The sequence below is a fragment of the Schistocerca cancellata genome, chromosome 2 (genome assembly GCF_023864275.1).
Source record: "Schistocerca cancellata isolate TAMUIC-IGC-003103 chromosome 2, iqSchCanc2.1, whole genome shotgun sequence".
Taxonomy (NCBI): domain Eukaryota; kingdom Metazoa; phylum Arthropoda; class Insecta; order Orthoptera; family Acrididae; genus Schistocerca; species Schistocerca cancellata.
The window spans coordinates 649,809,934-649,832,644 of record NC_064627.1 but is presented as its reverse complement, the minus strand read 5'-3'; the positions used below and the strand labels follow the sequence as shown (position 1 = coordinate 649,832,644).

At 40.3% G+C, this 22,711-nt stretch overlaps 1 protein-coding gene across 1 annotated transcript in view; it reads right to left on the bottom strand.

The window, feature by feature from the left end:
* LOC126157305 (E3 ubiquitin-protein ligase lubel) overlaps nt 1-22,711 on the bottom strand; it is a 441,950-nt gene that overhangs the window by 67,725 nt on the left and 351,514 nt on the right. The window contains exons 16-17 of the mRNA XM_049916367.1: nt 15,578-19,506; nt 1,200-1,397 (exon numbers count right to left, since the gene is read on the bottom strand). Coding sequence (XP_049772324.1) covers nt 1,200-1,397; nt 15,578-19,506 — 4,127 coding nt within the window. The remainder of the gene's footprint in view (nt 1-1,199; nt 1,398-15,577; nt 19,507-22,711) is intronic.

The following is a 22,711-nucleotide window of genomic DNA, read 5'->3' as shown; positions in this document are numbered from 1 at the left end:
TCTTGCCTTGGCCTTCCCAGCAACACCCATGGACAATGACCCATTGCCTTCCTTGGTGGTATCTCATCTGGACCAAGCACCACCTTTGTCTTCTAAACCTGGTGGTTGCTGGTTGGGAGGGAAGAGGCTGAAAAGGCACCACCCAGTGTTGTTATGGAAGCTGAGTACTTGGTGAAACATTACTATCAACCAAGGGGTGCCAATACTCAGATGACACTGATCCTCTGACAGGACCACTCCAGACTCAAGTAGGTAAGTCACCAAGGGCCAGCCTAAGCCAATGATGTAGATGCGAGCAGAGCAGAGGACATCACAATTGCTATCATACTGCCTGTGGTGTTATACAGGTGGGCTCTTTTTTTTAAAGCTTCATCTAAACTCTTTAATTATCTTGTTGTTAATCAGCACTGATATTTTCTTTAAATGTTCCCAAGTTGTACATGTGACGAAGTTGCGTAAGTGAATAATTATATGCAACAATTTGAAAAACTTTTCCACAGGGTGTGCAAGTTCTTGCTTAGTTTTATCTTATTATATGAAAACATTAGTTGTGTCTGTCTTCAACTACTCTTATTATGAATAATGTGACAGATACTAAATTATAAGTTGTTAGTATCATTTTCGTTTCAATTTTCTGTTAGCCTATTTTAGAAATTTAATAGCTTCAATATCCATATCCACACATTATTTAATTATTTCTGCTTTTTTTAAGTTTACTATGGTTATTATAACTCTCTCTGAATCTCTATTAGATGTACATGAATATACATTAAGATTTTATATCCCTATGGTTATATTGCATTCACATAGTCAAGCTATAGCAGCAAGTTGTCCTGTAATGTCATGATAAATTAAGCTATTAATAGTATATAATAGACATGAGAAAATACATCAGTCAGGAACATGGCTTCTCTCCTAGGATTAATTGTGAATAAAGACTTTTTACTTCTCATTCTTTAGCTAAGTTAAATTTGTATAATATTTCATGAAAATACAGTTTCAGGAAGCTATTGCAAAATACATTTTACTGCTGATGAATGTAGTTTTGCAGAGCTACATGAAAAAGGGAGGAAGCAAAATGATTATATTTCAAGAACAAGGATCAGTATGTTGAAGCAAATCTTACATCTGTAATGGAAGATGTTGATGTCAGAGAGAAGTATCAGAAGTAGAGTATTATAAGAAATTCAGATCCTCACCTGCTTCATTGGATACTTTCCCATGCAAAGCTCACATTCTTGTTGTAGAAATGATAGTGCAGAATCAAGATCTCTGCATTCTTTTGCAGCAGTTAATGCTTCCTCTCGTTCAAATTTCATCCCCATCAACTTCACTGCCAATTCAGCTTGCTCATATGTTGATACCAGACCTTCTGCTAGGCAGCGACGTACCTGACGCTGTCATACAAACAATTAAACAAAGGAGAGACATAATGAGTTCTGCTGTCCTTGTTTTTCATACATAACATAATTAAAAATGAAAAATATACTGGTAGTCAATGGAGGAGACTAGTGATCAGGATGTACCATTTGCAGAAGTCACCTACCTAATCACTCCCTGCCAAAACACTGTAAATTAAAAAATAATTATGATAACATAATAATGTATGCAAATGCTGTAAAATAATAGGAAGTAACACAAGACCACTGCACAGCTGCCACTAAAATGGCTGTCCTTGGGCTATGAGGACATTTGGGATTCATGTGAGGAAAAGCCTTGATTTACTACAGGTGGGGACATTAAGGTCCAAGGCCATGAGTAGAGTAGGAGACCCCTGCTACTGAAGAGGCACAGTCCACTCTTCGAATTGACTGTTTAGAGAAAGAATTGTACACCAGACTGTATTTTTTAAAATTAAATTTAACAAGATTTTACATCACCACCTGGATTTTATTACTGTTTACATGGATGGGTCTATGTGGGAGGATTTTATCAGCTACTCTGTCACGTTCCCGAGCATTGTTCTCGGGACAGGACTCTCAGAGCAGTTTTCAGTTTATTACGGAATTGTTTCCTATCCCGAGGGCAATGGAGCAAATGAGATGGCATCATGGGAAGAAATTCCTCATCTGCTCATATTCTCACAGTGCCCTTCTTGTTATTGGTCAGATGTACCCAGTACAGGTGGCACAAGAAATGCAGAACACTCTCCTCCTCTTGCAAAGGTAGGACAAGGAAATAATTTTCTGCTGGGTTCCAGGGCACATAGTGCTCCAAGGAAATGTACTCGCTGATGCGGCTGCCAAGGAGGCTTGTTCCCTTCCATCTCCTGCTCACTGTTCAGTCCCCCTGCAGGCTGTTATCTGATTTGTGAACGTGAAGACCATGTGTTGGTGGGAGGCTCAGCCTCTGGAAGTGAGGAATAATAAGTTATGTTCCATGAAACCTTCAGTTCTTATCTCCTCCTAACCATGACAAGCTGAAGAAATAGCCCTTACATGGCTTAGACTGGGCACTACCCATTTATGCATGGCATTCTCTTACATTGTGATGAGAAGCCACCAGTGTGTCACAGATGTAGGACATAGCTGTCAATACAACATATTTGGATTGAGTGTGTTTTGTCTGACAGCCAGAGAGCTGATCTGAATCTCCCACAGGACCTGCCCTCTATTTTAACTGATAATGAGGTGAGTGTGGTTAGTTTTTTAAGATATTGTATGATGTCTGCAATTCTTCCCCAAAAAAGATGTCATCCACAGCAACAACTGTGTGTTGTGCATAGACCTCAGGACTCTCACAGTTACTCAAGGATGAAACTTCGTTGTGCAGAACAGTATCATCAGGAATATACTCTTTCATGCTGCCTTGTGTGTTCCTAATAACTGTGATTAACATTCAGCATCCAGGATGATGAACTGGATTATATCAGTCCTGTGTAAGCTTGTGCCTTTGACATTGTTTAACAGTCTTGAAAACTTTTAGGAGATCTATTAATGTGATATCTGATTGTTCACATGTGTCCATGGTTTGTGAGATATAATGTTTCAATAGTGTAAGCTACATCTGAAACGAATAATGTTTCCTATTTCCAGGCCAATTTAATAAGTTGCCTTTTCCCTGTCTAATTATGTCACTATATTCAAACTCAGTCTTAAAATCATACAACAGATACATGATAATGCTCTACAACTCTGTGCACCTACTCATTTGTTGGTTGGTTGTTTTGGGGAAGGAGACCAGACAGCGAGGTCATCGGGCACATCGGATTAGGGAAGGACAGGGAAGGAAGTCGGCCGTGCCCTTTGAAAGGAACCATCCCGGCATTTGCCTGGAGCGATTTAGGGAAATCACGGAAAACCTAAATCAGGATGGCTGGACGCGGGATTGAACCATCGTCCTCCAGAATGTGAGTCCAGTGTCTAACCACTGCGCCACCTCGCTCGGTGCACCTACTCATTTAAGCCTTCTTATGAACAGAAGCAACTCACACTTAAAAAACAGTAGAAATATAGTATAATGTTACAATTAAACAATTTTTTAACTGCAGAATTTAAGGTTTTGTTTTCCCCTTTGTCATCTTGTGTCTCAACACCAAACTGATCCATTAGAAGACTACAATTTGCTACATGGTTTTAAAGAACATCAGCATGTTTTGGGCATCTTTAGAAGATTTTTGCTAATGTGTAACTTTGAAATTGTTATAGGTATCACCTTTAGCCCCTGTTAGGCATGGTTTACACTGAAGCTATACAATATGCCACGTGACCAGCGATAAAATGCAGAAGCAATCCACATTGGCAGAATGCATAGGAACATAGTGGAAATAATTTAACTGGTTCAAATTGGAACAACAGTGGTACAACACTGACATGTAGCTCCATCATACTGCCTGGTGTAACTCAGAGTATCGATCATTCCATGTAACTTGTCTCAGATGATATATGGGGAGGGAAATTTCACATCATCCAGTTTGCATAAAAAAAAACATTGTTTTGTTTGCATGAAGCAAAGTTATTTCCATGACAGTTGTTATTTTTTGTGAAAAATATTAAAAACTGCTGTTCTGAGATTCATGTGTATTCTCTACTGTGCATTCTTTCTAATTTAGTTTTAAGGAAACTATATGGCAAGAAAGAAACTGATTTTTTGCATCTTGTAGTGTGATATCACAGCTTGATAATGAACTGGTTTTCTTTTTGTTATTGCCCATAGTTCCTGTGATACTTCGAAATAAACACTGCACACATTTTGAAAAGTTTGCAGTGAAGAATGCAGTTGCTGACCAGTTTATATTTGGTGTGTTTTTGGTCATATATTGCTGCTTCTGAATATAGCTACCATATCAAAATTGTTTTTAATACTGGAAGGAGAGCAATACCTCTCTCCACTTCAAGAAAATATGAGAGATATGTTGGAAATTCTCTGTGACAAGGTTGGTAGCTATGAGCCACATGAAAGGTTATCATCACCTGCTATAGCCTGCTAAGCAGAGTGCGTAGCTGCCCCATGTTTTTTCCCTCCATTTGCTGCCAGCATAAGCCAAAGCTGGAAATGAAAAACTTACTGAAATGAAAAGGCAAAGGGAGTCATCAGATGCTGATGCTGGCTGGATGTTTCTTGCTGTCTTTGTTCCCTGATTTCAGGGAACTTTGTGACAGGCATAAAACAGAACTGAAAGATAAATTACTGTTACTTCTGAATGAGAAGCTGGAGGAGCCCAAGGAAGACATCACGATTTTCCTCGTCATTGTGGGATGCTTCTGTTTCTTCAAAAACATTGCCTACCCCCACACAGATTCCACCACCCACTGCTACATCATCAATGATAAATGATTACTTTTCAAACTCAGCAATGTTTCTTCTGAATGCTCCTCAAACTGAATCATATATTACTCTGCAAAACTGTATAGTTATAGAAATACTGTCCTAGCTTTATCAATCTGTAACTTTTATACCACATTGAGTAAAGTACCATACTAGTTGTTCTTACAAAAAATAAATTTTTCATGGCATTGTAGGAAAGTTTCCCTACCTAAAATCAAAATTAATTAAGAAATTGTAAAATAATGAATGCTAATTGCCGCACAAAGATTAACATCTACACATGGTTAAGAAACAACAACACATTTTACTAAACAACTAAACTACTACAAAAAACATGAAATAGTCTCAAAATTAACAGATGTTGGACAAAGTAACTCACTGAAGTGATGGCACTAGACAAAGGTGTGGCGCAATATGAATAGCAAACACTAAACAAAGAAAGTCGCTACCTCATCCTCCAGGACAACACCAAATTTTATTGATATGGGATATGGAATGAATCATCCCTTGCAGAAAATGCAGCAGAAAACACCAATTTACACACTGGGCTGTGTAACAGGCATTGATAGGGCATGGAATGGTTGTATTTTGAAACTATATGATAAGCATCTCAGTATGAAACATGTCACCACGTGCTGTGTCCATCAAGGCATGGGAATGGAGCAGAAGATGATACTAATGCTGGAAGAGAATAGAAAGACTGGCTGAGATAGGGTTGGGAGAAGCCTCACTAGGAACTGAGCTATAGTCCTATACCAGTCACCAACCATCGTAGTATGCAGTTATCTAGTTGGTCGGCAGAATTGACAGCTTTGAGGTGGAAAAAGATGCATGAAGGAAGAAACTCACTGCCTTAGCAGATAGCTGTAGTTAGCCAGGATCATACAGATCTGTTAAGAGAGATGTGCAGTGAAAGATCACCACACAGTTCTCCCCACATGAGAGTGAAGCTCAGATGGTGAGTGTTGTGGTGACAGTGAAGGCTGGTACTGTTGGAGGGCCATGGTGTAGTAGTGGTGAGACCATTGGTGGTGGCACTGATGCTACAGGTCTACATCTACATACATACTCCACAATCCACCATTGAGAGTGTGGCAGAGGGTACCTCATACCATGACTAGCATCTCTCCCTGCTCCACTCCCAAACAGAATGAGGGAAAAATGACTGTCTATATGCCTCTGTACGAGCCCTAATCTCTCTTATCTTATCTTTGTGGTCTTTCCGTGAAATATAAGATGGTGGCAGTAAAATTGTACTGCAGTCAGCCTCAAATGCTGGTTCTCTAAATTTCCTCAGTAGTGATTCATGAAAAGAACGCCTTCTTTCCTCCAGAGACTCCCACCTGAGTTCCTGAAGCATTTCACTAACACTCACATGATAATCAAACTTACCAGTAACAAATCTAGCAGCCCACCTCTGAATTGCTTCTATGTCCTCCCTCAATCTGACCTGATAGGGATCCCAAATGCTTGAGCAATACTCAAGAATAGGTCATATTAGTGTTATATAAGCAGTCTCCTTTAGAGATGAACCACATCTTCCCAAAATTCTACCAATGAACCAAAGATGACTATCCACCTTCCCTACAACTGCCATTACATGCTTGTCCCACTTAATATCATTCTGCAATGTTACGCCCAAATATTTAATCGACATGACTGTGTCAAGCGCTACACTACTAATGGAGTATTAAAACATTATGGGATTCTTTTTCCTATTTATCTGCATTAATTTACATTTATCTATATTTAGAGTTAGCTGCCATTCTTTACACCAATCACAAATCCTGTCCAAGTCATCTTGTATCCTCCTACAGTCACTCAATGACGACACCTTCCCGTACACCACAGCATCAGCAAACAGCTGCACATTGCTATCCACCCTATCTAAAAGATCATTTATGTAGATAGAAAACAACAGCAGACCTATCACACTTCCCTGGGGCACTCCAGATGATACCCTCACTTCCGATGAACACTCACCATCGAGGACAACATACTGGGTTCTATTACTTAAGAAGTCTTCAAGCCACTCACATATTTGGGAACCATTCCCATATGCTCATACCTTAGTTATGAGTCTGCAGTGGGGCACCGAGTCAAACACTTTCTGGAAGTCAAGGAATATGGCATCTGTCTGATGCCCTTCATCCATGGTTCGCAAGATATCATGTGAAAAAAGGGTGAGTTTCATTTCGCAGGAGCAATGCATTCTAAAGCCGTGCTGATGCATGGACTTCTCTGTCTCAAGGAAATTCATTATATTTGAACTGAGAATATGTTCGAGAATCCTGCAACAAACCAATGTTAAGGATATTGGTCTGTAATTTTGAGGATCCGTCCTTCTACCCTTCTTATATACAGGTGTCACCTGCGCTTTTTTCCAGTCGCTCGGGACTTAACGCTGGGGAAGATATTAGCGATAAATGCAAGCTAAGTAAGGAGCCAATGCAGTAGAGTACTCTCTATAAAACTGAATTGGAATACCATCAGGACCTGGTGATTTATTTATTTTCAACCCATTCAGCTGCTTCACAACCCCATGGATGTCTATCACTATATCCTCCATACGGGAATCTGTATGAGACTCAAACAGCGGTATGTTTGTACGATCCTCCTGCATGAAAGACTTCCTTTGAATGATTCTAGAACTGTCACGATGGAACCTGGTGGCCGGTAATAACACCCAACAACTAACTTTATTTCTCCTATCCCTGTTAAACGTGTCCAGATAACTTCACAATCACAGTAGACACAGCATTTTTGTCAACTGCAATGAAGACACCACCTCCTACGGTGCCTGATGTGTATTTCTGATACACTTTCCAACCCTCACTAAATATTTCAGAACTTCCTATCTCAGGGTTCAGCCAGGTCTCAGTCCCGAGAATAATTTGCGCGTCACATGCTTCCTGGAGGGTAGTAAATTAAGGAACTTTATTCTGAACACTCTAATAATTTACTGCTAATATCTTGATAGCTGAAGTGTCTTTACACTGAGCGCGTCCTGATTTCCCTGCCTACCCGGCGACTGGAGAGTGTTCATCAGGACACCTCGCACTACTGCCTAGCCCAAAAAACCCCCATGTGCACGCCACAAGTACTCTGCTACCTGAGTAGCCACTTCCTTTGTGTAGTGCACCCCTGACCTATCTAGGGGTGTCATACAATTCTCCACCCAATAGCACAAGTCTAAAAATCTGCAGCCAACACCCTCACAGAGTCGACGAAGCTTCTGGTTGAGACCCTCCACTCGGCTCCAAACCAAAGGACCCCAATCCACTCTGGGAACTATGCTGCAAATAGAGAGCTCTGCTTGCACTCCGCGTGCGAGGCCAGTGGACTTCATCAAATCTGCCAGCCGCATGTACAAACTGAGGATCGCCTCAGAACTCAAGCGACAGGCATCATTGATACCGACATCAGCAACTACTTTACAGCTATCAATAAGCAATATAACTCCTCTCAAATACGAGAATACACAAGGATTTTATGTAATTAAATATGCAAGTGCACAAACACTCAGAAAGAAATTAAGATCAAATTACAAAACAAATATGAAAGCTAAATATGCGACTCCCTACTGCACTGATACTTCACCAGCGGCTGCTCAATGTTAAATGGCCACTGCACTGTGTCAAAAGTGCACTGGCTGTCCAAACAAACAACTGACTAACGACACCGCGAATTTATACTTTACAGCTATCAATAAGCAATATAACTCCTCTCAAATACGAGAATATGCAAGGATTTTATGTAATTAAATATACAAGCGCACAACCACTCGGAAAGAAATTAAGAATCAAACTACAAAACAAATATGAAAGCTAAATATGTGACTCCCTACTGCACTGATACTTCACCAGCGTCTGCTCAACGCTCATTGGCCACTGCGCTGTGTCAAAAGCGGACTGGCTGTCCAAAACAAACATCTGACTAACGACACCGCGAATTTATACTTTACAGCTCTCAATAAACAATATAACTCCTCTCAAATACGAGAATACGCAAGGATTTTATGTAATTAAATATGCAAGCGCACAAACACTCGGAAAGAAATTTAGAATCAAATTACAAAACAAATATGAAAGCTAAATATGCGACTCCCTACTGCACTGATACTTCACCAGCGTCTGCTCAACGCTCATTGGCCACTGCGCTGTGTCAAAAGCGGACTGGCTGTCCAAAACAAACATCTGACTAACGACACCACGAATTTATACTTTACAGCTATCAATAAGCAATATCGCTCCTCTCAAATACGAGAATACGCAAGGATTTTATGTAATTAAATATGCAAGCTCACAAACACTCGGAAAGAAATTAAGAGTCAAACTAGAAAACAAATATGAAAGCTAAATATGCGACTCGCTACTGCACTGCTGCTGCACTACTGCTGCACTGGTCATGCAATAGAGGTGGGCACCAGATGTTAGAATGCTGGGTGTTAGGTGGGTGGGGCGGCTGGCTGTCAGCAGTGGTGGTCCACTGCATGAGAGCAAGTGGCAGCGTAAGTGGTAGAGGCCACTATGTGGCAGTGTAATTAACTGTTGGTGTGGAAGAAGGCAAAATCGTTGCATTGGGCACAGGTTGCAGGAGATGTAGAGGGGTAGGGGTGTAAGCATCCCGTGCATTAGGGGTACTGCTGCCTGTGCTGCCAGTGGTAGGTAGGTCAGGAACGGCACCAGCATGGGATTGTGGGCTTCCTGCAGTCTCCTCAGTCATAGTGTGGTAGGCTGGCATCTAGGGAACTTCAGAGGGGGGAGGACACTTGGTGCAGTGTCAGTACTGGCATAGGTAATGATGACACCAGTGCTGTTGGAGATACCGGTGTTGGCAGCAGTGTGCATCTGCGGGGCTTTGACGAAGACAATAGTTGGGTCGGATGTTGTGGGATCGGGCTGCACATAGGTGGATGTCAACCTATTGATGAACAAAGAGGGTGAATATGTTGGAGTCCCACTTCAAGGCCCATTGTGGGCCAGAGTAGTGCAGGCAAAACAGCAAAGGTAAGCACTGATATGCAGCATAACATGGTTGCATGAGATAAGGTTGCCGTGAATGAACACTCTTTGTCACAGTGCCTCGTGGTCCATGGATGAAGTGACAGCACAGTTGTAGCTGAGACAGACGGTGATGATGCTGTTGATTCTGTTGATGTGACATACGTCAGCGGTAAATTCAGAACTGAATGACAGTTGTCGTAATTGATGTGTGGAGCACTGGTCAATGTCTTTCCGATGGGCAAAAATTATAGGGTTGTGGTCGATTTAGACCATGTAGTGAGAGGCCTCCACCAATGGCCAAATATATTTGGTTGCCTTGTAGGTTGTGAGGAGCTCTCTGTCATATGTGTTCCACTGTTGTTGGGTGGCAGAGAGCTTGCTGGGGAAGAAAGTGAGAGAAGTCACCAGGCATCACCAGCATGCTGCTGCAGGACAGTGCCAGTGGCTGTCTGACTGGCTTCAACCACAATAGCAGGTGGGCTGGTGGGATGTTGGTGGGCAAACGGGGTAATGCCCACCAAGTTATGCTAGGTAGAAGACAAGTTGTTTCCATTTGTGGCATCCATCGTGCTGGCTTACAGCCCTTCATTTTGGCACCAAGAAAGGCGGTGCTGAGCAGCTCCTGCATAGCAGCAGCATTCCTCAGATGGCAGCAGAAGAAGTTTAACATGCCGGAGGTTGTTGAATGTCTCTGAGTGTGGCAAATCGAGGATAGCTTGAACCTTGTTGGGCAAGGGATGTGAGCTGGCAGTGAAGATGAAGTGGTCCAGCAACACCATTTCACTAGCACCAAGAGTGCATGTTGCTATCTTGATGGTGGAGATGTTCACTGCAGAGGTGCTCTCAGTGTTCCATGGGCATAACAGAAAAACTGCTATGTAGTCAAAGTAGGCAAAAAAGCATGGCAAGCCTCACAAGATGCCATCTAAGAAATGCTGCCACATTTGATCAGCATTAAGGGGGCCAAAGGCCAAAAAAGTGTTCCTGTACTGCCTGAATGGCATGATGATGGTGGTCTTCTGGATGTCCTCAGGTGTGACTGGATGGAAGCCTTGGTGCAGCTGAATGTACTGAAGGTTCTAGCCCCAGAGAATCTAGGCCAACCAGTATGTTGTATCTGCATAGGAACAGCACCAGGTACCAGTGAGGGATGGTACAGATGATTAGATTATGGTAATCACCATATGGGGGCCAACATCCATTCTTCTTCTTGGTAGGGTGAAAGGCAGACGCCCAGGGGTTCTTCAGAGGATGCAGCATGCTGGCAATGAGCACCTCATCAAACTTGGTGTTGGTGATCTCGAATTTTTGCAGTGATAGAGGCCATGGCCAGCAGATAATGAATGGTCCTAGGATGGTGTCGATGTAGTGGACAGTTAAATGGCAGACCTCATGAGGTGTGCTGGATGAGGTTGTGACAGCAGGGAATTGCACCAGGAGGTCAGAGTATGGGTCGTAATACATCACCTGCTTCACATTAAAGAAAACAGAAAGACAAGTGGTGTACTTCATTGATACCCCAGTATTGTTGACAATGAGGTGTCAGCCAGCAACATCAGGGAGCAGGTGGTAATGCCCAATGAAGTCTGCCCTGATAATGTGGTCAGTGATGTTGGTGACAGTGAAGGTACAGGAGATGTCCCTTTTCAGACCAAGTTCGAAGATGCAATGATGTATGGGGTCATTCCATGCCATCAGCAGGACAGTGGAGTGGCACCAGGATGCCATAAAAGCTTCTGTGGGAAGATAGACAACTCAGATCTAGTGTAGATCAGGAATGGGGCAGCAGAATTTGCCATGGATGAACAGATGCTGGGAGACCATGTAGCAGAAAGGCACACTTTATGCTGTTGGATGTTGGCATTTGGGTGCCAAGAGTTCTGTACAGTTTGCAGCATCTGGGTTGGAGTGCTTCTAATACCAACAAAGGTGGGCCACATTGCGAGATTTGTAGGCAAGGCAGCTAGAATTGCAGTGGAGCAGCCATCATTGCACCAATGTCTAGGGCTACAGAGATGGCAGTGGTTGGAATTGAGACAGGTCACAGTTGCCTGTAATGTTGCCATGTCAACATTGAGGCAGGGGAGGATATCATACACTCTTGGCTCCTGGACAGTGTGCAGCGAGCTGGCAGGGATGGCAGCAGCTCATGATGTCTTTAGTGGAATGTCAACCTACAAGGGGGAGCTTGTGGCAGGGTTTAGTTTAGTTTAGTTTATTGAGCACCCGTTTTATCATGTACAATGGGTGGCTGGCAGAGTAGGAGCCAGCTGACTGCACTGGGTGGGAGTGAGATGGCACACTGTGGTGGCAGTTGCAGACAGGAGGCCAGCATCCCAAGCACCCTGTCTTGAGGCTGGGAGTGACAGTGTGGTGGAGTGGGGTGGGGGAGAGGGGGGGAGATTGGCATGCGACACCACAGCTGTCCATACCAGAGCTGGAAGGTGAGCCAGCCAGATGTTGTGTAGGAAACCGCTGGAGACCATATGTAGTTCTGTCAGGCTTTGGAGATGGTGCAGGAATTGCAAGGGTCCCTGGTCCTCAAACCGATTGAAGAAAAGGAGGACCCTGATGTGCTGCATTTCAGATGATACATCCTGAGGTGACACCAGAGTGCCTCGTAACCATCAGTAGATGGGAGCTATGAGATGATGTCATGATCCAATGCATATTTCATCTCAAGTTCGCTGATCACCTTGGCAAACTTGGTGGCATCCTGGGTGATGATGCAGTTGCCAAAGACGGTGTCTGCTAAGGAAAACCACAGGTACAGGTCCCATAGATGGAAGGGCAGCATGTGAACCATGGCATGGCCAGACAGAGTGGTGGTGATGTTTGGGGGATATGGTGTCAGCACATCAAAGCCAGGAGGAACAGCAGTGGTATGGGTGTCAGAGTGGAGGCACCAAGGGCTGGGCTGCTGGTGGTCACTTTGCCATGAGTTTCATGTGCACGTCAGCATTGCAGCATTCCAGCTCCACAAGGCACATGGTCAGCTCAGTGATAATATCATGTTGCACTGGAGTGACATACAGCAAGGCGTTTGTTGAGATGGTGATGGAAGCCATAGTTGCTATGTTGTACAGGGGGTGGAAAAACTCATGCAACACAAATATCTCAAGATGCAAAGCACACTTGTATCCACAGTATAAAAGCAGAAGTTGCTGGTGAGGTGTGACATGTGCAGGAGTAAAACACATGCTATAATGAGATGAGGCAGCCAACAACATTCAAAACACTAAATTAAGTCAACTGAGTTTATAATCAGGTCACCAGTATAGGAAAGTTTTCCTACTTAACTTACGAAATTTTTGAAATAATGCCTGGCAGGTGCCACAAAAAGATCAATGCCCACACTTGATTAAGAAACAACACATTTTTTAAACAACTAAACTATTACCAAAAAAAACATGAAATAGTCTCAAAATTAACAGATGTTCAACAAAGGCGCACCCCAGTGCAGTGGCACTAAAGAAAGGTGAGGCATGGTAGGAACCGAGCAAAGTGGCTGCCTTGTCCCTGAGCACAACCCATGTAACACCAAATTTCATTGGTGTGGAGCAAGGAATTAATCATCTCTTGTGGAAAATGGGGCACGAAACACTGAAACACTGATATACGTGCTGGGCTGTGTAGCAGTCATAGAGACAGTGTGGTGCATGTGTATCTTGCAACTGCAGATAAGCATCTCAGTATGAAGTGCATCGCCATGAAGCATGTCCATCAAGGTGTGGAACACAAGCTGATGTTGACACTGCAAGGAGAAGACCAAGACCAGGTGAGGTTAGTTCAGTGGAAGCCTTTCTAAGAACTGAGCTATTATTCCACACTGGTAGCCAGCAACTGTAGTAGGCAGGTATCCATTTACACAGCAGAATTGACAGATTGGGGGGAAGTAGCTGCATGAAGGAAGAAACTCAGTGCCTTACCAGATGGCCATAGTGAGCCAAGATCATATGGAACTCCTAAGACAGGTGTGTGGCGAAAGGCTACCACAATGATATTTTTACATCATTAACACACTTTCACTGACTTACCTTACTGTATTGAGCAACTGCTCAGCAGGAGAAATAGCAAGTAGAAAATTTGTGTACTGTTTTGTCAGAGCAGCTGATAACAGTTGCTCCAGAAAGTGGAAACTATCTGGACTTATTCTGTAGAATTCATGGACCTGAGTTCGTGTTGGGAGAGCTTACGAGAAACCACAGCTGAATAAGGTTTGATATTTATATCATTGTACTGTTGTACCCAGTACTTCTTGGTCTTTTTCCATTTTTTGAACTTTAAATAATGATAAGCTACAATAATGCTCTCTTGGAATAGCTCATGATTGCAACTGAAATTGAAACAGAAACATGATTCATGCTATCTTGTTGCTTGTTGTATGGTGAATCACACTGTATTGCATATTGTATCATTCCCATGGGTAGACAAATGTCCAACCAATGTCGCATCACATGACCTTCATTGCTCTGTGGTTTATCGCTTACTGTATCATCTCAGTGTGACATGCACCATACAGAAATCAATTGCTATTAACTTTCATCTTTTGATTTCCCAACAACCTATGCTATACAATGAGTGCAACAATGTCTGTTTTCTTGGAATTTTATAGATGTTGTCATAGACTAGGGCACGTCTTTCCATCCTTATCATTTTATTTGGTACATATTTGTGCACAAGACAGTTTAATCCCATCAAAATGCACACCCCTTTTGACTGTAAGCAGCAACATAATTGATGTCAGTGTATTTTGTACATTTTATCCTACATTTCTTAGTACTGCAAATACTCCTGTAAATATAAAAAAAGAAATGCTGAAGGTGAAGAACATCAATTTAGTTGGTTACAGCCCACTCCATGTCAGAGAATGAAATGACCAATAAGATTTTTCAACTAATACTTTTAAATATGATACGGAAAGTTCTGGCAGAATGTAAGTAATTTCAGACTATTCACTGAATATTAAATGTAAGTGCCCATGAAAACAATGAACTGCTTGACTGCACCCTTTTCTTTCAAATGCTCTTGAGACAACATTCTAAATAAGGTAAACAATTGCTTTGCTTTAATGTTAACTATCTAAGGGTGGGGGGCTAGCATGTACCATGCATTTAACATTCAAGCTATTTATAGTTATCAACCACATTTTCTCTCTGTGACTTCCCATGGCACTGCTCAAGCAGGAAAGACATTTTTGCAGGCTCTGTCTCATTCAGACAATGGATCATGTCTACTTTACATATGCGCCAGGGCAGCCATTTGGCCACTCCCATTTACAATACCCTCTTCCACTAAAGTCACTAGGTGTCAGTTGGGAGATAGAGAACAAATCATTTGGGATCATATTAGTGATGAAAGAAGCTTACAAGCTCTGTGATGCACTGCTCAGTGTCACTCAAGCACTGGAAAATCCTACTGTAGTTTTATGAATGTGTTCAACAGCTACAAACATTGCCTCAATCTACTTGTGAACATCAGAAAGCTCCTCCACCAAAACTATGCAACAACCGCTATCTCTGCCTAGATAAGACAGTGAAGGTAATAGACTAATATTGATTTTCAGACTGAAATTAAATAACTAATGGCATTAAACAAACACACAGTTGCACCTGTCCTGCTGTGGTCACAACAAATGTTGTTCCTTCAAACATGGTAATTAAAAGAATCAATACTTAATGTTTACTGAGAATTATGTTACCAATAATACAATTTACAGGAATTCATTACTATACTTGGAACTTCTAGCAAAACTCAGTCTGAATCATGCTGAATAAAGTAGATTACTGAAAATATGATCTTACCTCAAATTCAAATTTATCTATAATTTTTGCTTTTTCTGCTTGTGTTTTTTCATCTTCTTCTGTTTCTGTTGCATCATTGCCAGAATGAAGTTTTATGTTATTGCTAATGGCAGTGGTTTCCTTGTCACTTGAATCAACATTTGTCATCATCTCACCTACATGATTTGAAAGGCTTTCTTTTGAGGCTATTAAAGGGGGAGCTTCAAGGATGCCATTCTTTCTTGGTTCTGTTTTCTCTATGTCACTTTCATTGTCTGTAATGAACTCATCATCATCACTGCTTAAACAATGTTCTTCTATCCCAGTGTAAGTTGTGCTGATAACTTTCTTTTCAGAGTCTGGTTTATTTTTATCTAGAGGTGTGCCATTAGCATCATTAGACTCATCAGTTGTCCCTGAGCCATTTTCTGTTCTTACAACATTTAGCTGCTGATCACTTACATTGTGATGTTTCTCTTGTTCTGAATGTAAGTGTTCTCCTAACTTGCTGCTTGCTTGTTCAGAATTGCTATCAGACCGAGCAGACATATTTACAATAGATTCTTCCTGCTGAGGGATCTCTTCCTGTTGAGGGGTCTTTAGCATTTCTTTATCATTTGTGTTAGCAGGAGAGGCACTGTCTTTTTGCAATGGAAGTTGAAGCAGTGCCTTCTGAGGAATAGGTGGAGCAGGTCGTTTCTTTCCTTTGCTTTTGTTCTCATGTTTTGTTGCTGGTTGTGTGGAGGATTTCTTGTTTTGAATTTCCTTATTGATTTCCTTTGATTCTACTACAGGTTTTCTATCACCTGTTTCGATCAGCTGTGCTGAGTTATCAGTGCTGTGACTTGTAATTCTAGGAGCTTCTTGTGATTCTTTTGTGTCAGTCTGCAGTGCATTACTTGCTGATGTCTGAGATCCTGGTATTTCTTTAAGTGATATCTTTATAACAGGAGATTTCCCATTCTTAATGTCACAGGATATTACATTATCTGTCTTTTGTGCTGTATGTGTTTGCACATTTACTTTCTGTAAATTCTGATTGTTAACAGGATTTTTTATTTCTGGTGTGATTTTAATTGTATTTGCTGATAAACTTGCATTTTCTTTTGGCTCTTCATCAGTAGACTTCTGTTGCTGCTGTGCCTTTGATGGTGTGTCACTGATTGCTTGTTTCTGCAAAGTTGAATTAGGTTTGTTTGGTTGAGGAGCAAGTTTTTTAACTGGTTTCAAGACAGTCTTTGTCTGTACTTGTGTTTTTGCTGATGTCTGTTGTGACCTGACAGGTTTTTGTGGTGGTTTCGATATTATATTTTTCTGTGCCCTCTGTGGTGGTTTTGGCTGTTTTTGAGGTATTTTGCTTTTCAATGTTTCCAATTTTTGCTGTTGAGTTGGTTCAGTTTTTACTGTCTCTATGTTTATTTCTTCATTATGTGTCAGATTTACTATTCCTGTTGTGTTTTCAGTTGCTTTAGTTCTGGCAGGCACAGAAAATTTGGCTGTCTTGTTACTTTCTTCTTTTCCTGCCGACATATGTACGGGTTTTGTTGCATCTTTCTCTATCCTCTGACAACCATTAGTGGTTTCTTGCTTACTCTCTCCTTTTGTTGGTTCCTCTGGCTTTCTCAGATCAGTGGGAGCACCTTCTATTTCTTGTTTATCCACACTATTTTCCAAAATGTTTTCACTTTTAACAATTTTGTTATGTTGGGTTTGTTCTTTTTCCTGTATCTGTGCCTCATGTCTTGTGCGTGCAACAGCATTTTTTTCATCCAGGGCTTCTGTTTGAGTATGTCCTGATATATCCTTCAAGTGTGCTTCCTGATCTCGCATATTTTCATCTTTGTTTAGCATAGATATTATTATTGGATCTGAAGCTTTTTGCTGCTTTGTAATGTCTTCCACCTGCTCAACAGCTATATTCTTGTTACAAGCTGATACAGCTTCAAGAGCTTCTTTGTTTACTGAGGAATTGTTATTTATTTCAGTTATTGTATCTCCCCGCATAGATTGTGCTTCATTTGAATTTTCCATGCTCTGTTGAGTATTTTGTTTTTCAAAAGAAATGCTATTATTTTCAGATGTATTGTTTTCTTTCTTAAGTGTGTCACTTTCTTTATCACAGTGTGAAAATAAGTCACTCTGTTTTGGTTCTTTCTTTTGCTGTGTAATGGATGCAGTTAGTTGTAAATGATCCTTCTCATCACCAGATGTTATCTCCTGTTTTGGTTTTATTTTTACTGTGCTTTTGCTTGTGTCTCTGACTGTGATAACATTACTTCTGTTAGCTGTAGTTTTTCCTTTTTCTGTAACTTCATCATGTCTCTTGACTTTACCATTGACATTAGGTACTATTTTGCCATTCACAGCTTGCTTTGGTTTTGTTTCATTCATTTGTCTGCTGTTGTTACTGGACTTTTCTGTTCTAACGGAGTTGTCAGACCCAGAATTGTTTGTACTAGATTCAGTGCCTTCCAGCGGCTGACTTTTCCCATCTTCACTGCACTGTCTCAAATCTGATTTGTTAACATTGTCATTATCATTCTGGTCTACATTTTTAGTTTGTTCAACTAATACTTTAACTTCTTCTTTCTCCAATACAAAAGGCGACTCAGGTTTCTTACCAACATCATTCAATATGGCAATATTTTCTGGAAACCCACCACTTGTTTCTGTTTCTTTTGCATATCTATCATTTGGTTTTGTTGTGATATGGCTCATATTTACACCAACTAAATTTTCATAAGTTTTTCTTTGATCCAATACATCTGACCTTGAAGTAACTTCTTGCTTTTTACTGATGTTCTCAGCCCTTAAATGTGGATTGTTTGATATTTGCTGTTTGGTAGGTTGAGATACATCGTTGAGAGCCTTATTATTTGATTCTTCCTGGGAATAATGTTTGAACACACCAGTTTCATTTTTGTTATCCTTCTCTATCTGTTGTGCTCTGATCTCATAATCAGACTTTTCCTCTCCCTCTATCTCTTCCTCATCCTCATCCTCATCCTCATCTTCTTTCTCTTCAAACTCCTCCACATCAACCTCCTCCTCTTCTTCATCTTCAAAACCATCACTTGATTCTTCATCATAATCAGTTGTGTTTTGTGTCATCTGCTGTACTATAGATGTCAGTTGCTGTAAATCCCTCTGAAGCATGTCTGATTCTGTGTTATTTTGTTCAGCATACCGAGACATTTTCCGTACCAATACTGACAACTGCTCTAGGTCTTCTTTCTGCAATTCTGAACAACCATCCTCTGCATTCACAGACATCTGGTTGATAAGCGAAGAAAGCTGTTTCATTTCTCTTTGTAATGTATCTATCCTTGTCAAAGCATTTCCTTCCAGTGGCGGATATGTTCCTGATATATCACTATTGCTAGTTCCTTGAGTATCTTCAACTTCCTGCTCATCATAATCAGAATCCAAATATGCAGCACTCATATCAATGTCTGATATTTCAGCACTATTATTTATATCTTCTGATAAAGGAGATGACATGTCATTAGGATTCCTTTCAATTTGCAGACCATTTGTTAGCTGAATAAATGTGTTGCTCATGTTATCCTCCTGAGCAGTGAGTGGAATGTTATCTACATTGTTACGAGGTTCTAATCCTATACTGTCTTGGAATGTTGAAGTTACTTCTATATTCTGCTCTCTATTCACTTGATTTTGGGTGGGAATGTTTTGATCTCTCTTACCTGTAGGGGTATCTTTCTCACATACCTGATTTCGGTCCTCATCCTTATTTGACTTTCTCTTGGTGGATTTGTTTATTTCTTTGTGTGCTACAGCACCCATCTTATGAACTGTATCATCATATGTTGCATGAGGCTCTGAATGGACTAAATCATTGACTGGACTCACCGCTTTACTTTCATCAGTCATGTCCTCAGTATCAACTTCAGACCTTGCATCAACAAAGTCAGTTATTGAGACACTGTCATCTGTAGCAACAGAAAGAAATGCTATCACTATCTCACTTTAAAAGTCCATTAAATACATTGAAGTGAATATAATAATAAACAAAAGTAAAGAAAATAACATGTTACTACCAACTGATTTTATGAATACACCCCCTTAATTGCTTGTACAGTTTCTCATTTGTCATAAAGAGAAGATCCCATCTAATAAGGGAAATTTAATCTCTGTAGAACATTAGTCATATGGGGTAATGTCTTGTAAATTTTCTACTATTATACTTCCATGATACTTTGATATTGGATTACATCATGGTGAGACAGAGATTCTGAAGTCAGGTACTGTGTTGTAAGATGAACCCAGATACAGATCACAATTTAGTAATGAGAAAGAGAAAGTAGAAGTTTGAGAGAACTGTCAGGAAGCACCAGTGAGTAAGGGGGTGGGATACTGAATTACTGAGGAATGATGGCGTGAGTTTAACATTATTCGAGGCTGTAGATCCTGTGATAATGAATACCACAGAAGGCAGTTCACTCAAAGAGGAAAGACAATCCTAAAAAGGGCAACCATAACAGTTGGATAGACAAATATAGGTATAAGGAAGGAAACTGTCAAAAAACAAAAGAAACAATTCAGTTGTTTGTTGTAAAAAGGAAACAGAAACATTATCAGGAAAAGAAAGGTATAAAGCAATACAAATCACTTAGGAATGAGTTAGTTACTTACGTGTCAATAGCACGGAAAAACCATTATGATGTGGAATGTGTCAAATGCATAAGAAATGCGCACAGGAAGCAAGGGCTTTCTTTTCTTTTCTTTTAAAAAAAAAACATTATAGTGTTATACCTAAATATTTATATTATCTATCCCATTCCCTTAATTGGCACAAAATTCATATATTATATCTTCAGATTTATTTACTCATATTCAAGAATTCATCTATGGTATACAAGGAGTTGTCAAGGAGGAATGATTTCAATTTGTTTTTGAAACTATTACTGCTATGTGTCAGACATTTTATTTCATCTGGTAATTTATCAAAAAGTTTTATAGCAGCATATTTTACCCCTTTCTACACCAAAGATAAGTTAAGTATAGTGTAGGTCTTTCTTTTTTCTGTTATTGTAATCAGGAATGTCGCTGTTGATTTTAAACTGGTCCATGTCGTTGAGAAAAAATTTCATTACTGAGTAAATGTACTGTGAAGCAGTTATAAGAATTCCTAACCTTTTAAACAGAAGCCTACAAGATGTGCGACTATGAACCTCACACATTACTCTAACTACTTTCTTTTGAGCAATGAATACCTTTTACCTGAGAGTTGAGTTGCCCCAGAATATTATTCCATATGACATCAGAGAGTGGAAGTATGCAAAGTAAGTTAGCTAACTAATTTCTACATCCTCAAAATTGGCAATTATTCTGATTGCAAAAGTTGCTGAACCTAGTCACTTCAGGAGATCCAAAATATGACTTTTCTCATCCATATGTACACCCAAAAACTTAGTGTGCTCTACCCTGACTACTGACTTCTTTTGATGTGTTATGTTTATTGAAGGAATTGTACTTTTTGCAGCAGAAAATTGGATGTACTGTGTTTTTTCAAAGTTCAGAGCAAGCCCATTTGCAGAAAACCAATTAATAACTTTTCCAAAGACCTTATTTGTATCATTTTCTATCGGACTTTCTTTGAATGGATTAATAATTATGCTTGTATCATCAGCAAACAGTGTCAGTTCAGCATCTTGTTTCACATAAGAAGGAAGGTCATTCACATATATCAAGAACAGGAGGGGACCCATGATCGAACCTTGTGGAACACCTAATGTAATTTCACCCTAGTTAGATGAAGTGGCAAACTCCTTTGAATAACTTGAAGTATATAAAGAAACTTTTTCACTTCCTGTTCTGTAGATATGACTTAAACAACTCATATGCTGTTCCATTTATACCATAGAATTGAAACTTCTCTAACATAATGTCATGGTTCACACAATCAAATGCTTTGGATAAGTCACAGAATATTCCTACTGGTGACATTTTACTATTTAAAGACTCTATTATGTGGACATGTGGACAGTGAAATTGTATATTGCTGTCTCAGTAGAACAGCATTTCTGAAATCCGAACTGTGATTTACTAAGTATCCCATTACTGTTGAGATGACTAACCACTCTTGAGTACATTACGTTCTCAAAGATTTTTAAAAATGCTGCAAGCAAGGATACTGGCCGGTAATTATTGACATCTGTGGTTTCCCCCTTTTTGTAGAGAGGCCTGAAAATGGCATATTTTAACCTGTCTGGAAAAATACCCTGAGTCAGTGATGCATTACACATGTGACTCAAAACATCAGCTGTAATTGATCCACATTGTTTTAATAACTTGTTAGAGATGTCATCTAATCCAACAGAACATTTATTTTTCAAAGATTTACTAATGCAGGAGTTGGTTTAATAATGAATAACAAAATAGGAGTGCGGGTAAGCTACTACAAACAGCATAGTGAACGCATTATTGTGGCCAAGATAGACACGAAGCCCATGCCTACTACAGTAGTACAAGTTTATATGCCAACTAGCTCTGCAGATGATGAAGAAATTGAAGAAATGTATGATGAAATAAAAGAAATTATTCAGATAGTGAAGGGAGACGAAAATTTAATAGTCATGGGTGACTGGAATTCGGTAGTAGGAAAAGGGAGAGAAGGAAACATAGTAGGTGAATATGGATTGGGGCTAAGAAATGAAAGAGGAAGCTGCCTGGTAGAATTTTGCACAGAGCACAACTTAATCATAGCTAACACTTGGTTCAAGAATCATAAAAGAAGGTTGTATACACAGAAGAAGCCTGGAGATACTGACAGGTTTCAGATAGATTATATAATGGTAAGACAGAGATTTAGGAACCAGGTTTTAAATTGTAAGACATTTCCAGGGGCAGATGTGGACTCTGACCACTATCTATTGGTTATGAACTGTAGATTAAAACTGAAGAAACTGCAAAAAGGTGGGAATTTAAGGAGATGGGACCTGGATAAACTGACTAAACCAGAGGTCGTACAGAGTTTCAAGGAGAGCATAAGGGAACAATTGACAGGAATGGATGAAAAAGAAATACAATAGAAGAAGAATGGGTAGCTTTGAGAGAAGAAGTAGGGATGCAGCAGATGATCAAGTAGGTAAAAAGACGAGGGCTAGTAGAAATCATTAGGTAACAGAAGAAATA